The 18,159-nt window shown below is 40.3% G+C and overlaps 1 protein-coding gene across 5 annotated transcripts in view; it reads left to right on the top strand.

Annotated features, from left to right (window-relative positions):
• Positions 1-18,159, top strand: part of NAV3 (neuron navigator 3) — a 605,012-nt gene that overhangs the window by 352,030 nt on the left and 234,823 nt on the right. For all 5 annotated transcript variants that reach the window (XM_048499147.1, XM_048499145.1, XM_048499146.1 and 2 more), the window contains exons 3-4: positions 15,869-15,986; positions 16,627-16,679. In XM_048499147.1, coding sequence (XP_048355104.1) covers positions 15,869-15,986; positions 16,627-16,679 — 171 coding nt within the window. The remainder of the gene's footprint in view (positions 1-15,868; positions 15,987-16,626; positions 16,680-18,159) is intronic.

Genomic DNA, 18,159 nt, shown 5'->3' with positions numbered 1-18,159 from the left:
ATTCCTTCCCTTTCTCTTATTGATACACAAAAGAATAATGCTGTATTTAAATTATTACCTAAAAGTAATCTGTTTTAATCCACTCAGAGACAAATGCATTGCCCACTTTCATCCTTTCTTTTGTACAGAATGTACATTCACTAAACAAAGACGATTACATTTTAAGCCTAAAATGTACTGTTAGGACTCAATCTGCAATTATAGTCTAAAATAACATGTTAATTAAAATATGCAAAAAATATTAATTTCTGTTCAAATCTTGTTAGTATTAATAATAATTTCACACAAGCTGGAGGTCCATATAATTGAAGTTCTGTATGGAATCTGTTGCTATGATCTTGAAAGGCCACTTGAAATATCATGAACAGATTGATTTTGATGGGATTTCTGTTTTGGTAGAGAAGCAGGGCAACTGGAAAAACATGCATACAATTGTTCTGTTCAGATATTGTGTATTCCGGCCACAGGACAAAGAAGTTAGTCTTTTGGCAGACCTGGGTGTCTGGAAACCTTGACTCCAGAACACAAGAAAAGGCTTCAGAACTTTCCAGTTTGCTCCTGAAGCCACACCTCTGAGAAAGCTATAGCAGGTATAAATTGATGGTAGGGGTGGGGGCAAGGACAAGGGGAGAGTACAACAGTTGACCATGCCACTGCAACATTTCCTGGGGAAACCCAGAGATGATGTATGGTAGTTCTAGGAATGGCAAGAAACTGGTTTTAATTAGGGCTGTCAGGAGGAGGCCTTTTGCTGTAGCAGGAGGCCTGGAAGCCCTTGATATACAAAGAGAAATAAGTGCCCTGGAGTCACCCAGGGCACCATTGCGGCAGGGGAAGATGGAGTGGCTGTTCTCCTCCCTATGGCCGATTGGATGGATGGTCACATGTCGGGGGAGAACCGTCACATAATGAGGGAGCCGAGCAGGCTATAAAAGCCAGCACCCAACTTGGCTCTGCCTCTTTTCAAGAAATCCAGCAAGTGGACCCACCCTCCCACCCTGGCTTTTTTTTGGAGTTTTGTTGGGTGTTATTACTGTTCATGTATTTTGTTGCAGCCTGGGCGGTTTTGGGGTATAGGGGCACATCCATATCGGGAAGGCAGGCTTGCATGCCAGACCTTCCTGTGGTGGATGCCTCAATAAGAGGTCTGGGGGTAGAGGAGGGCTTGATGGCACAGACCTGGAGGTTCTGTTTCAAGCTCGCTACCCCCGGCAGGAAGGGGTGTTACAAAATGGGTACATGCCCAAGTGGCTCCTAGTAACTTTCTGTCCTAGTCCCCATGGGGGTCGGAGCCGGGCTCAGCATGGCTGTTGCCCAAAGGGCCAGGGGTCAGCAGTTGCTGCCCAAATGCCAGGTTCAGCGGTTGCTGCCTGGCGGCCAGGATGTGCTTTGTTATGCTCGCCCAGCCTTCTATTATTTGGTTTAATAAACGGGCTGCGGCTAATTTCTATTCCAATAAAGGAATGTGTCTGAAGTTATTGGTGAGTGAAAATCCGCACATCTGCATGCAATTAATTTGTTACGTTTGGACCACAACTGTTAGTTGCCTTTGTGTTTTAGTCTGGTGGATCTTCTCAAATCCCATTGCTTTCTTCCCCCCAACTTAGATGTAACAGTCCCAAGCTGGCTTTATCACATTTTATGTCCTTAATAGCAGAAATACCAGCCAGGCAATTCCCCTACCAAACACACACACACACGCAAACAAAACCCAACAGCCAATACTTGACAATAACACAGTCTCCACTTCCCTGCTAGTGAAAGACTGTCCTTTCTGCACCCTAGAAATTAAAGTTGTGTCTCTTTGGAGTGAACATTAGAGGACTAACTTCCTTCCCTGACTTCCCCAGTGGGCATGTTTTGTAATTGAAGATGGCATGTGTGAGTAAGCTGTGTTTGTGAACTGTCATGTCTACTAACATCAGTACAATGCTGTATTTAGTATTTTCTGCTCAGTTAAATTATTTTCTTGCCACCTGCCAAGGCTCAGAAGTAGACTTGTTTAATGCCTTTGTCAAACAATGCTGAATTTTGCCCTATAGTGAAGGAGGTTTTGAATGACTGTTGCCCAGTCCAGCAGGACAAACCGTAACTTTATCAATTGTAGTTTCAGAAGGCAGGCATGGTGGTCTACAATAGAACAGTTAGACCCCTTTCCAATTGTCATTTTAAACTGGTTGCTATTCATTGTTGGTTCAATTCCCTGTAAACCAACAAGTGAATGAAACATATTTAGACAGCATATTTAAATTCATTTAAAGCTATATCTGAAGGGCTTTGCCTATTTCAAACCGTGCTGCTTTTTCCCACACCGTTTTTCTAAGCACATCCTGTTTCTTTTATCATTCTGAAATGTATGCTATAGCACTAGAGCAGTACAGCAGTTCAATAATAGCTCAAGCATCTGAATGCTGTCAGTACAACACTGATATACTGTCTTGCAAAGGGGTGACCAAACTTGCTTAACAGAAGAGCCATATAGAATAAACCTCAGATGTTTGAGATACACTAGACATGAACAAATATTACACACTTTTAATCATTACACGCACATTTTGTTACCAGCATTTTATACAAATAGTACAAAATATACATTTGTCATAATAATTATTCATGGATGTAATTTTTATTAATTTTTATTAACATTAAAAGAGACTGCCAAAATAAAAACAAAAGGAGTAAAAACAAATATTGTTAATGATGGCTACTGGGTATTACTGCTAGTAGAAATATTGTGAGTCTCCATCTTTGCTGTGAGTCATTTAAAATTTGGCTGTATGAATTACTAGCTACACGGCCTTGAACACATCTGCCTCCGATCCAAACCCCAAGCTCCTGTTTCACTTTCTAGCCTCCCTGCCCCATAGCAAAGGGTGACAGAGTGGTCAGGGACAAGGAGACAAGTTGGAAGTGGGGATATAATTTTGTCATGCGGAAACAACCAGAATTTCCAGAGCCCATCTATAGTGCAGATAGCATCTAAAAATGGAAAAATGATCCCCTTTTTTCAAATAGGTTACACATGGCTTTGTTTGAAAGATAAATAAAATCTATTAGCAATTGGGAGCCAAAATAGTTGAGTCAAACATGACACAAAAAATCCATTAGCAACTGTCACCTAAAATGGATTGCAAAGCCTGTTTGAAAGGAGCCTTAGATTTGAGTTCAGCAGCATCTTAGAAACCAACATGATTTTGGGGGTATAAGATTTTGAATCAAAGTTCCATTTTTTTATTTATATGGGACAAATGGAGCTTTCACTCTTGAAAGCTTAAACCAGTGGTGGGTTTCAAATGATTTAACTGGTTCCAGTGGTGGGATTCAAATAATTTAACAACTGATTGTTTACAAGCACCATTTTAATAACCGGTTGAAGTGGTGCAAACCTGATGAATCCCACCACTGGCTTAAACCCTGAAAATCGTTTTGGTCTCTAAGGTGCACTGGACTCAAATCTAACTATTCATCAATTAGTTAGGTTGATTTCTGATATAGAAAAGTCTATCATATGGTGGATTCCGCACAGCATATTTATAATGAGTTGCAATCATTATAAATGAATCCGTTTTTCTTTTTTCTATTTGCAAGCATGCCATGTACATGTTCAGGGAGCGATTTGAGCCTATGAAACCAATTCAGGTTGTTTTCACATTTTTTTACAACACGTGTAGCTGCGAAGTCATACAAAAATGAACCCTCGCAGCATTACCAGTTTTCCTGCAATCCAATTGGCTGCACCTGCGTAGCTTTGCATGTTCAACGCACAAAGAGAAAAAGTTACTTTCTTGCAATGGCCAGGCAGTAATGGATGTGTTGCTGTAGTAAACTGGCAGTCATGGGGGGAAAATGTGCTTGGGGGACTTGTAAAATGGCAGTGCATAAAGAATAATCCTACAACATGCTGGGTGAGCTGCACAGAATGGCAGGTGGGCAGAATCTTCCAGACATGACAGACTGTGGCAGAAATGAAAATTAAAGGATGGAAGGGGGGCAATTGGCGCGGGAGTGTCTTCAATCTGGGATTGTGCAAAACGGTTTCTACTTTTCTGATTTTTGAAATACCCAGGTGGAAAGGAATGTCATTTTTGGGGAGAGACCTGTGTGAAGTTCTTCACACTATTTGTAAACATCCTAAAGACATTATATTTGTGCTGTGAAGAATCCATCATCATGAAACAGTATGTAACCCATGCTGTTTTCTTGGATTTATTCTTGTCAACCATTCAAAACTTGGTCAGCCTTTTAAGTCTATCAGTCGTGTGTGTGTAAAACATCTTTGCTGACAACTTCTTGGGTTTTGAAGGGAGGCTTGATCTTGATGAGTATAATATTTTCTTAATATAATTTGATAAAAATTATATGATAATACTGTTCTCAAATATGTCAGATTTTGAGATGTTAATATTTTACATATTTTACTGTTTTTTGAGATGTTAATATTTTACATATTTTACTATTTTTAGAATTTGCCATTCAAACAAAAACAATTCTTGACCTAAAACGTGGGAGATCTGGGTGATCCTAAAAAGGGGAAGTCACTGTTGATCCTAAAGTCTGAGTGAATCTAAAATGTGCAAATCAGTGTGTGATCCTGGGCAGTTCACACTTTCTGGCCACCTATCTCATAATATGGCTGTTTGGATAAAATGGGGATGGGGAACCATGTGTGCTGCCTTGATCGCCTTCAAGAAAAGCCAGGCTAAAATCGTTTTTTGATTGGCAATAGATAAAGTCCCAAAAATCCAAGCAGAATAAAACTAGAAGTTATTCACACACTTGTCTATGATATGAAGTAATATGCACTTAGTCCCCTCCCCCCACATTTTATTTAATAATCTGGGATCTAGTGCAAAACCAGCAGCTTCTATAAAGAAGCATAAGTCATCCACTGCAGTGCAGTTCTCAGAGCATGAATGTGCAAATATAAATGTCAGTGTGAAGAGTCCTTTTTATTTCAGTCCTCTTTATGTTTTCAGGGATTGCTGGATCTGGATTAAGATCTGAAACCAATTCATGGTATTATTTTTTAAATGACTATGGCTTGCTTCTGTTAGAGATCATTTTGACAGTCAGTGTTGCTTTTTTATTATTTCTGACACTCAGCGCCACAATTAACAGTTGTGTGATGTGTCACTGCCTGAGCAGTCATTAAATGCAGTAACACAGGGCTGGAAAACATCAGCTGTCAGCATCCTGGTTTTTTGCTGTTGCTTCAGCATGACTATCTGGCTCCTTCCTGTGGCTCTCTGCTACTACTGCAACTTGTGCTATGTTAAAGCTGTGATTAAAATACAAAGGAACACAGCCCTTGTTCCCCCTGAGAAGTTGAACAAAGAGTTCTTTCGGCACACAGAAGGCTTCAGTTTTACAAGATACAAATTTACTTGGAGGCCTCAAAAAGCATGTGTCAAGTTCCATCCCTTCATCTGGCTGTAAGGTGAAGACTGTAACAATGTAATTGCTTATATCTGTTCCTTAGATAATTATGGTCTTGGATCTTGTGTCAGCTAAACACCTGTCAAAAGTTATTGAAAAAAATTGAGGAAGGTTGAAAAGCAAATGACCACAATCACAGAGACTTCGTTTTCTTCAGTCGGTTGGGGGATGGGTGGGTGGCACTTAATCAGCTGATAGTGTGTATTTTAATTTTATTATCATAAAAAACAAGGAACAGCTGCTGTAAATCCAAAAACCTACTCCAGTCCAACAATCTTCCTGTTTCAGCAGATGCCCATACTTGCTTGTGATATTTGTAATTGACATTTTTTCTGTGTAATTGTTCATTTCTGTTGGCAATTTTCTCTTATATTCAATGGTAAAGGAAACTGTATATAATGTCCAAGGTTATTAATTGCAGTAGTGTATTTTCAGTGGGTTGGATTGGATAAATTTTTTTTTAATTGACCAGGATTCTATTCTAGCAAAACTCTTCAATGCTAAGTGGTGAACAATTTGAAACTTGCCTAGTTTTCAACAAGTGAATATGAACAAGTGAATACAAATGTTAAAGGTTGCTCATGAGTGCTACAACTAGATTTCAACTGTTTACTTTCTTGTCTCTGTTGGGGCTCCGTTAATAGTTCGAGATATTTGGCTATGTGCCCCTGTTCAGGTACTATTTCGAGAGCAAGGGGAGAGCATGATTTATTTGCTTGCCTCAATGAGAGATGGTATTCCTGTTCTAAAAGTCTGCTTTTTAAGGTTCAGAATATCTCGCTGGGTGACAACATACAGAGATCTTCAAATAATAAACCTAGAGAGCAAATTTTTGATTTAAGTAGTTGATACCACTCAGATGTGAACAGGTCTCGGAGCCCAGTATGTATTAAGCTACACTCATCAAAATTGAAACATAATTTGATCCAATACTTGAATGACTTCAGCAATGCTCCAGTTTCAAGTGAGTTCTGGCCAGTTTCAAAGAGGGACTTACCTCAGTGGGTAGCTTATATGGTGGTGAAACTGGGAATTTTGGCCCTGTGGCAGCAGGCCTCCACCAGCATGGAAAAGGGCATTCCTGGGGGTGGAACCAAATGTTGTTGCCTCCCAAAAAACTTTCAACCTGGAACTGTCCCTCTAAAAAAAGATGGTGTAAGTCATTTTCCTCTGTGAAAATGGAAATTTTCTCATCCAGCTCCCATGGTACCAATTGCCTCTTTGGAGGCAGCATGGCAGCGCTATACCTAGTCATCACTCTACTCCTTTGGCTTGGCCTGTAACTGAACATGTCATGGTTCCCCAGAAGTCAGAACCCACTCTCTCTCACACACAGTCCAGTTTCCACATTCAAAGCTCTATTCCAACAGTCTAGCACCAAAAGTTTCAACATTCACAGCAACAAGTCCAAGGACAAACCAGAAGCACAAGTCCAGAGATTCAGGCTAAGGTCAAGTCAGAGCAGATAGTTCAAAACAGTCACTACAAGGTCAACAGCGATTCAGTGTGTTGCTTCCATACTGCTACAAAAAGGGCTTATAACACTGTGCACCTGCTGGCTGCCTAAGGGCACTTTCGTACATGCAGAATAATGCACTTTCAATCCACTTTGAAGTTGAAGTTTACTGTGTGAAATAGCAAAATCCAATTGCAACAAATTGTGAAAGTGGATTGAAAGTACATTATTCTACATGTGCGAAAGTACCCTCAGACCTGCTCCTGCAAATACTCCTCACTGTTCATGCAAGGAAGCAGTGTTTTAAATTCCTTTTTGAAGGTATGATGTATAACCTACTTGTATTCACCATCTTGTTGTTCCACACAGCTGTGTAGTATTCTTTTTGGAACAATCAGAACTACACACATTTCAAATGTGAGCACTGGGGGTTGAGTAATATCCAATGTTACTACTAATATTCATTTCACCATTTTGTGAGCATTATGTTCTCGCCTCTATGTCAGTGGTGGGATTCAGCAGGTTCGCACCACTTCGGTAGAACCAGTTGTTAAAATTGTGCTTGTATACAAGCAGTTGTTAAATTATTTGAATCCCACCACTGGAACCGGTTGTTAACCGGTTGTTAAATCCTTTGAATCCCATCACTGCTCTGTGTCCAAATGTGATGCTGAGATTAAGATAATGGCTTTCATAAATTTTCAGGCTACAAGGACATGTCTGAACTGGGATTTGAACCCAGATCTCCAAGGTCACTTCCAATGTTCTATGTACTAGACTACATTGATGGTTGTGGAAAATGCCATCAAGTTGAAGCTGACTTATGGTAACCCTACATGGTTTTTAAAGCAAGAGATGAACACAGATGATTTGCCAGTGAATGCTGCTATATAGCAACCTTGAACTTCTTTGGTGATCTCCCATCCAAGGACTAAGCAGGGTCAACCCTTTTCAGCTTCTGAGATCTGACAAAAAGCTTGCCTTCATAACTGGTTCATTTCATATGACAGCTCTGAGTTCTCACCTATGTGATAAGAAAAGGCATTGAACTATTCTTAAAATAGGAAATGTGTGTGTATGTATGTGTGCGTGCGTGCGTGCACACATGCATGTGTTCACTTGCACATGCATATGTGGCTTGAGAGCTGTCTGAAGAAGTAATGTGCTACAAAAATAATGGAATTGAAAACTTCTGCATGATAAAAAAATGCAGCAGTCAAGTGTGATGAAGAGGGATTTTAAAAGTTTGTTTTTGGAGTCATATTTAACACATTCTGTCCAAGTGTGACTTGGCAGGTCTCTTTTATGAATAAAGTGGAAGAGTTCAAAGGATACCTGAGAGATTTTGCTATAGCTTGAGGAGGGGAGATCCCCCATCTCCATTGGAGTTCCTGTGAATGTTACTAAAGAGGTTGTGGAAGGGTCAGAACACCAGGCAGCCAAAAGTTGGTACATACTTGACAGCCAGATTTGCTGACTGCCAAAAGTTAACAACTGAAACGATTGTCCAGTCTCTGCTTGCTGGAAAGACTGAAAAACTTTCTAATATTCACATAGATCTGGAAGCTGGCTCTGACTTATACTTGGCTGTAGACAGTTGGCACAGTTAACAGCCCAATAAACTAGCTTGCCCTAAGAAAGCTTTCTTCACATTAGCCAAGAGATGGCTGTTTTACAAATCAGAGACAGGAAGGGTGGGTATTTTGCTACTGTTGTTGGCTTTGATTGGCAGTTCTCTAAGCGGTCTGTTTACTGGGCTTGTTAAAAATACAAATACATACATCTTTCTGATGTGAAACTATCTAGTCAAATGACAAACATCTAGGCAGGGTTACAAAGGGAGGCATGTATATTTCATAGATATTTTACACTGCCTTTATGTGAACTTACAGAATTTCAGCGTGTAAAGAACTTGTTATTACCTGCCACAGATTGTTGGAGTGTTTTCATCTATTGGAAAGCTGTCCACAAAAACAGTTTTTAGTGGGGGTTTTTGTTTTGAATTTGTGCTTTCAGAGAGATATTGAGTTAGAGTACAAACCATGGTGGTCATTGCAGGTCGCATTTTAGTCCCTTGCAAGGGATTAAAAGCCAGTGAGAATCCCTGAGAACCAACTGAGATCCTTCTTCATAGCTTCCAACACTGCTGAAAATGTCTAAGGTCCAGCATCCCAACTACTAGACCTTGCTGAAGGATCTGTTTTGCCTGCTAGGCTGATCATAGCTCTGCAATAGTCTGTCCTATACTAATTTGAAAGCAAAGTGGCTATTCTTTTGTCTGATACATGAATTAAAAATACATTAACCGCCCTTTGGTGTTTTAGTAGCCGTTCACAAATACAGAAACTGCATATTATTTGGATAGCTCCAGATCATCTGTATATGTTTGTCATAGATACAGTTTCTTGTGTGATACTATAATATGATGAAGCTATGGAACACAGATTTTTAACTGAGATTGTTCCAGGTCTTGATTGCATTTGTGCCACTCTGTGGATTTGGTTTGGTTCTCCAAACAGATGTGATATGACACATCTCTCCATTTGTGTGTAAAAAGCAAACTGCAAGCATATGCATTCCTGATTTCAATCAAAGTTGGCTGTGTAAAGAGTGGGGGTTTACTCATCATCACCACTCAGATTCACTGCCTCCCAGAGTGTTACTTTAAAAAAATGACCAGCCCTCTTCATAAAGCACAAATAAGAGTGTGGAGGGCAGATTTAATTAACCAGACTATGTGGTGGTTGAAGAGTAAAACCTCTTCTCAGTACTGGTAGCCAAGCTTTGTTAATTCTCAGAGTCTCTTCTTTCCTGTTGAAGTTGTCTTAGTGTTTGTGAATTTAAATGTAACCAATTATACATCATAAATGTAACCAAGACAACTTCAACAGGAAAGAAGAGACTCTGAGAATTAACAAAGCTTGGCTACCAGTACTTAAAAACACCAAAAGCAAACCAGTACTTAAAAACACCAAAAGCATGCTAAGTTCAGGAACAATGGACTCCACCAAAACACAGGATTTGCATTCACCAATACTGCTGCTGCAGGGCATGAAAATGTGAATCAATCCCTGGACTGATAAGCCCCGCTCACAATACAATACTATCAACGACATCTTTGCATAACAAGTTCCACCCAAACACTTACTGACTGGTTCCCCACCGTGGGACATGGACAATATATACCCCAAACATTCCCTTCTCTCTGGACACAGTGCGTAACAGACTTCCCTCTGTGATACACCTCTGAAGATGCCAGCCACAGATGCAGGCAAAATGTTAGAAACAAGATCCACCAGACCACGGCCACACAGCCTGAAAAACCCACCAAAACCAATTGAATTCGGCTGTGAAAGCCTTCAGCAATACATGTACTCTCAGTTTGCTTTTTACATAATTTATGCATAAATTATGAAACACTTAAAAATCTCTTTTTATATTCTTAAATTGAAACTTCCTTTTTAAAACCATGATGTGTCAAATTTCTAGCAATATATAGCTGTGTGCAAGATTTGCATCTATATTTGGGCATCAAAGATAGTATAATTTCCTTTGCTCTTCTATGATAGAATGACGAGCAGTTCAAGAATGCTGGAAACTATAATTCCAGGAAGAAGTGACATCCCTTCTCAGATTGCTCTGTACTATCTTGTGTTTCATTTTGCAAGGAGTTCAGCTCTACTTCTCACATACTTTCAGACCACACAGATGGAGAATTTATTCATTTATGCTGTCATCTTCTTGAGATTGCTGTGATAAGAATTAAATGATGCAGATTGGATGTACTGGCTGAAAAAACTTTGCAGCTGAATGTTGTTTTATAAACATCAGCAGAGGAAACTTTTAAGGAAGTGAGTAAGTTGGCAGTTCTGAGGCAGCAAAGCATTAGCAAATTTAAGTGATAACTGTGAGGATGGTGAACAGTGACTAATACCAATTTTCTTTGAAGTGACATTCACACTGCAGTCCTAAGCAGTGTTAACACTTTCTAAGCCAATTGAACAGACTTCGACAAATGTAACTCTGCTTAGAAATGCACTGTTAGTGGACTCGATCTGTCAGTGTAAACCCTTCAGAATGAAGAATAATGAAAACAGGATGATCAAATCAACAAGATTTGTGATGCTAAGAACACTAGGTCCAAGTTTCACTTGATAGATCTGAGGACCGTTCTGATTAGGCATACGTAGAATTGCATAGTGGACTGATTCTTCATGTGAACATAACTGTAATGGATCATTCACATTCTTTTTTAAAAAACAACTGGTCATGACAAAATAGAGATGGCTCAAATAAATGAGTGGTTTTTATCCTGTTGTCTGCATCATCATTTGCATCCCGGATGTGGGACTGAACAGTGAGTTTATTTATATACTGGCTTGCAAGGCATGTCTTTCAAAATAGACTAGTAGAAATGTTTTTTAGAAGAATGTATGGAGCTATGCTTTCCCTTTGGTTTTATCCTGTTGCTTTCTATGTTATAAATGGAAAGTGAAATATAAAACGGTGGATCTTAAAAGCACCAGATAATTATCAGCTGTTATAGGCTAGAATTGAAAATAGAAGTCCATGACGGATCATGCAGACAAAGAATGATCCCACATCTGGAATGCAAATGGCTGAGAAAGTGAGACTCAGTAGCAAAATATTAGAAGAATATGAGAGACATGTACACCTGTAAGCAGGTGCTGATTACCATTACAGGGACTTTTAAAAGAATACAGTGAAAGAAGCAAGCAAGCTAACCTATTATGGTCTTTAAAGTTAAGGAAGGGCAATCAGTGATGGAAATTTTAGATGTTAGTTCATTTAGCAACATCCAACATTCCTCTGCTAAGCAAGGCAAACAGGTGGCCAAAGAGGTCTTTGGGTAGTACCCAAATGAACATTATAGTTGCAACTGTCCCTGGAGTTATATACTGCTTTATACTGAGTTAGTGATCTTATTGTATTATGCCAAATAAAGGCTTATTATTATTATTATACTGAGTTAGTATTGTCTACTTTGACTGGCTACAGCTTTGCAGAAGCACAGAAATATTCCAACACCTGCTGCCTAGTTTCTTTAATTGTAAATGTCAGGGATTGAACCAGGCATAATTGGCACATGACAAGCCCCTCAGTAGAGGGATTCTTGTGGTTGCCTTGTTGGAACAAGGTAGCTTTGGAACTAGCTGTTCAAGCAACCCCTCAGAAGTCTGAGTGCAGAATAAAATCCCTTTGGTTTGCTCAAACATTTTAATGTAGTCTTAGTCAATTATGGAAAACCAAAATAAAACATCTGGGGGATGTCTTTAAAAAAACGCCTGTGTCCTCATTTTTTGTTCGAACAGCATGGACAAAAACAAACAAACAGAGGGGACACCAGATTTTTTCCCTTGCCTGCTTTTGGTTTCCCACTTCCGTGCACCCGCCATTTTCTGACCCTTGATTCCTCCATTCCGCCCACTTTTGGCTAAAGTTGCCCTGGGATGTTTGCTTTGCAGACATCACTGCTGGCTGCCTTTTTAGCTTACAAAATACATGATTCAACTCAGTATTTCCTGCCAAATCTGGCAATACACAAACACATGATATGAGAATCGGATGTGATTTTGTTTCTTTGAAGACACCTCATTAAAAAAATTTTTAAACCCTGAAAAACGATCTTTTTGCCAAAATTAGCAGGAAACACTGAGTCAAATCATGTATTTTATAAGCTAAAAAGGTGGCTAGCAGCGATGCCTGCAGAGAAAATGTCCCCAGGCTTAACAAATGGTCAGTGGCACAGAAAATAGCAGGTGCAAGGAAGACAAAATCCAAAATTTAGAGCTGTGTGATTGGACCACAGAAATAAGTAATCTCCTGAACTCTGCACAGCAAGCAGGAGATTACTTTAAGCCAACTTTCAAAAAAAGATCACTAGCATTTTCAAAAAAACATGGGTTGAACTGAAACAAAATTTCCAAATGATGTTTTGGGGATAAAGCTGTGTGGAGTTCCTCCCCAAAACACTTATTTTCACATCCTCAAGATGTTTTATTTGTGCTGTGCAGAAAGAACCCTTGTTTGCTTGTTTTTGTATTTTTTACTAGTCAGTGTTTATTGATGTTTCTTTAATTATGCAGTCATGTGACTTTTGATTTTATTGATCAGTTTTATATGTTCCCATTTTAGGAATGGTATACATTACATGGCAGAGGCTTGACTCATGCAAGCATGAGTGGACAAGAATGCACTTGTCTTTTAGGCATTCTGTGAATGAATTTTTAAGATTTATGACTATTTTTTCCATATTAGTTGGTTTTAAATTTCCATCTTGTTTCTGTTAATTCTGTCCCCATCTCAAACTGCCAGCTTCCTTTCACTGTTAACATCTTTTATTTCTATAGATATCAACACTGCATATATCCACAATATATGATATAGCAAGTTGCACAATGTGACTTCCCTATATGTGTTAATTTCCCACTTCCCAACCCTGTACAAACTGTTGAGCACATTTAAACATAGGCGACAGGCCAAATGAAACTGTCTCACTGCAACAGGCAGTTGTGTGATTTGTGCCATAAACTGAACTAGAAACATTGTGATTCAAAAAGTTGCAAATGACAGACCTAATGAATCACTACCAAATGTACATATACAAACATACACTCTAATTTCCTCATTTAGCATGACTTTTCAGTTGCTCTATAACACACATATTTAACTAATCACAGTACTTCCAATAAATGTATAAATATCTCTGTCTGTTGGAAATTCCTCAGAAATAACCAACTTGCATAAACAGTTTGTGTTGGGAGTGATAATCCTCTAAAATTGGACTTCCATTCAAGTTATAGTCAGTTGGCTTTAACTGTGCTGATGAAAATAATTTTTCAGTGAATCACATGGGAGGGATCAACTTCAGACTTGAATGAATGTCACTTTTTCATAGAGTGCATACCATGAACAGTGCATTTCAATCCTTGCTCACTTTCCTGCCATTTTTAGTCACTATAAATCTGGTGCAATCAGCAGTCTATGGCTGGATTATTATTTTTGTGGACTGAGCAGAGATAAATTAAAGGTGACAGCTGGAGAAAGGGATTCTTGGTTATGGCACCAAAACATAGGAAATCCTTCAGAGGGATTTCTCTGCCTCCCTCTACTGTTGTCTTTTGCCAGTTGGTGAAGACTTTTTTGCATACCTCTAATAACTGTTATTGGCTCTCTATCCTCATTTTGATGTTATGGGAGATTATATATATATATATAATTATGTCTATATAAAAATATATAAAAAGCTAACAGTGTATTTGTTGATGACAATATACCTCAGTAACTGCTGGGCCAATTCCTCTGAAAATTCCCAGCCACTATAGTCAGCCAGGCGAGTGTTTTTAGATGTTCACATACCTGAAATTTCACACCTGGCCCAGGTAAAACGCCTTTTTCTGGCACTCCCTGGTGAAGGACATGCAGCTGCCTGTGTGTAACTGTCACCCTTAGAATGTTCGTGCTGCTTAGAATGTTCACTCAGGTGGCCAGATATGAGCAGTGAAAACAGTACAAAGGCAGTAACTCGAGTGGAAGTGAAACACATACACACACATACACACGAGGGAGAGGGAAGGGAGGGGGAGGGAGGGAGGCGTGGCATGCAATGGAAGAGAGGGAGGGAGAGGGAAGGGACGGAGGGGGAGGCATGCAAGGGATGAGAAGTGAGAGAGGGGAGAGAGTGAGAGGTGGCATGCAAGGGAGGGGAGGCAGGGGGCCCAGCATCTTGATATGACCCACCCACCCTAGTGGAGGGAAGGGAAGGAGGGGGAGGGGTGGCATGCAAGGGAAGATAAGTGAGGGAGGGGAGAGAGTGAGGGGTGGCATGCAAGGGAGGGGAGGCAGGGGGCCCAGCATCTTGATATGACCCACCCACTCTAGCGGAGGAAAAGGGAAGGGAGGGAGGGGGAGGGGTGGCATGCAAGGGAAGTGAGGGAGGGAAGAGAGTGAGGGGCGACATGCAAGGGACGAGAGGGAGGGGCCAGGCACCCTAGATTCCCTGAATACTGCGGTTACAGTTAAGAAAACCAGGCACGCATTACTCAGGAGTACGCTCGGTACAACAACCGTGACATACTTTGAATGGCTGCATCGCGCCCTTAGAGGGTTTCCTCAGAAGCGACACCCATTGCCACCAACCAAACTTACTCCCAGGTAAAAGATCATGACCAGCTGCCTAGATGTGTGGGAGGGGTGCCTTTCCATCCCCCCCCCCAAGGAATGCGGGCACACACATCACTGACATCGCACAGTATCAGGCTGCGTGTTTGCATGAGCACGTACTGCTGGCCTCTGCAATTGATTTGCTGCTACTGTTCCTTTCCCAATTCACCACAATAAGCCACAGCAACGTGTGGCTGGGCCACGCTAGTATTATATAAATATAATTATATATATAATTGAATTACTTTATTCTATTTATAAATGTTGTTTTAATGTTGCAGTGCTTTAACGTTTTGATGTTTGCCATCTTAAGAGCCCCATTTGGGAGGAGAGAGGGCACATAAATGTTTTAGATGAATAATGTTTTATGCATGTAAGTTTCACAGCAAAAGCTTGTCTTATAGCATACCTGTAAGAAATACACTTTTCTGTTGCTGTTCATTGAGCTTGTCATCATGCCATGTGACTGTGCCAGCTCATTCATTTATGCTGGAATCTCACAGGAATACAGGAAACGGAGGTGATGCTTCACAGAAGGATCTTTGGCAGTCCTAAAGGGACTTTTGCTTGGTCACAGGGACTGTGATGCCTCATTGTGCAATCAAATTATTCATTCAAGGTTGAACAAAAAAAATGGCACAGAGACAGATTTTTGTTCTAAAAAGTTTTATTTATTTCTTTGACTCCTTAGCGTGGAATGTGCTTCAGAGCTCTGTTCATCTGTAAGCCAGCATTTGTTTTAAGAATTTTTATTGTCTCTCTTCACTCCCTGTTTCTCCCTCTACTTTGCAGATTTATACTGACTGGGCTAATCACTATCTAGCAAAATCTGGCCACAAGCGGCTGATCAAAGATTTGCAACAGGACATTGCAGATGGAGTTCTGCTAGCAGAAATCATCCAGATCATTGGTAAGACCTGTGCTTTGGGGCACAGCATGAGCTGACTTCTTGCTTGGAAAAAAAGAAAGAAAAAAGAAAAAAACAGTTGAAAGATAGATATTTAACTGAGAAAAGGGCACTGAATAGTAAGCCCAAGTTTGGCTTGCCTCCCCCCACCCCAGTATGTTTTCCTTCCTTTTTTCTAGAGAGGGGGAAAAGGAAAATGCTTGGGTGGGAATGTTGGTAAGTGTCTGCTTTGCCATTTGTTTAATGCCAGAACTGTGTTTCACACACTTGGCATCGTCTAAAATGAAAGCTTCATTAAGACATGTGTCTCCAATGTGTGCATTTTATTAGTTGGAGTGGCTTATACTTTCAGAGATGCCTTGAAACTGTATCCTGATCCCACAAAGACAATTGTGGAAGATTTCATGTCAGCAGTCATTTGGCAGGCGCTGGAGAATGAGTAGCCACCTCCTCAGCACTTCCCCTTTGCTTGATTTGTGCATGGGGATGGGACTGCTGCTACCAAGAGGGTTTGCTCCTGACAGGGTTGCAGGCTGCTTCAAGGTTTAGTGGCTGTACAAAACAGCTGAGGACTTCCGGGCTTTCTCTTTTATGGTGCTAATTGTTTGCTCTGACATTTCTATCCCTGACTGTTTTCCTCCAGCAAATGAAAAGGTGGAAGATATCAATGGCTGTCCCCGAAGCCACTCTCAAATGGTAAGAGTCAACTCTGTGTTTGTGTTATGATGTCATACCTTCACATTCATGTGATGTGCTCTGTTGGGTCTTCCTTTTGAGTAGTTTGGACTGTGTCTTGCCTGGTTTTGATTACTGCAAAGGCTTGGTTCATTGTCATGATATTGAAATTAGTTGAGATGATGTTAGGAAGTACCACCACCAATTGTGAATGGACTAATTGTTAATGTGCTATTAAACATTCCCTCTGTAAACCTTCATATCATTTCATTCCAAAGCTGCTTTAAGGACACTCTGCTGGATGTTTGGGAATGCTTATGGCATTTCACTGTTGCTGCTGCAGCTGCCAGTACAGCACAGGGCAACATAGCTTCCACAAGGCAGGTTTATCAGATGTTTCCCTACTTTCACAGCAACCATTCCCCCTTTCCCTGGACCACACAAACCTTTCTTTTAATAGACAATTGAATATCATGATATTGATTTAATGTTATAACAATAAGTGTACCAGGTTCTCTGAATCCCCAGATTTCTTTCCCCCCCCCCAAGTAAGTGTCTATCCTCTTTTATTGTGGAGAGATGACTTCCCATTATACCTCTGCAAAGAAAAAAAGACTAGACACTTTTTCTTTTTAAAAATAATGAAATCTAGGGATTCAGAGAACCTGACACACTCACTGTTATAACATCATATAAAGAATTGCTGAATTCATTTAATGCACAAAGAGACAATCAGTGGTGGGGAGAAGAAATAGCCACCACAGGTTCAGGGGCAAAGGGAAGAAAACTGAGATACAGGTGTGAAAATCTTTTCCCCTCACCCTGCAGCCATCCAAACTTTACTGTGATCCTTAGCATGCATTCTCAGCAAAACAAGTTTGAGAAAGACTGATGAAAAGCTGATGCAGCCCTGGCAGATGCACAAATGTACCACAACATTCGGGCAAGTCAGAAAAAATTCCTTCCCAGTAGCACTGAACAGAGAGCAAAAAAACCAAACCCCTCGTAGAAACCATTGTACACTCTAACAGCAAGCATAATGGCCAAGGCCCTATCAATGGGACAGTAAAATAGGCTGTGGGAAAGGTAGGAATTTCTCTATACTTGGCATTCCATGAGAAATTGCTGAAAAAAATACTGATGTGTATATTTTGAAAAAATAACATCCGCTGTGACTTACTGAGAACGGAATATGGTCTATAAGGCAAGGAATTCTAGGTTCAGTTTAAGCATCTGTTAAAGGGCAAAAGAAGCTGGATGAAGATTGAGAAATTGGTTACTGGAGAAAGAAATTTAGGTTGGGGCATTTCTCAATGAAAGGTGGCCAGTCTCCTGGTGAAATGGCCGCCTGTCCTGCATCTGGGTGTTTGCTGCCAATTGCTAGAATGGTAGGGAAAAATGGGGAGCAGATTTCATAGCAATGTCGCAGATCTACTTCTGGCAAGAATCTGGAAGTAATTCCTTGCATTGGTGCAATGCTCTAGAGTTCCACCAAAAATCT

This window comes from Sphaerodactylus townsendi, linkage group LG06 (genome assembly GCF_021028975.2).
Source record: "Sphaerodactylus townsendi isolate TG3544 linkage group LG06, MPM_Stown_v2.3, whole genome shotgun sequence".
NCBI classification, from domain to species: domain Eukaryota; kingdom Metazoa; phylum Chordata; class Lepidosauria; order Squamata; family Sphaerodactylidae; genus Sphaerodactylus; species Sphaerodactylus townsendi.
Note: the sequence above shows the minus strand (reverse complement) of the source record. Positions and strands in the feature narration are given on the sequence as shown.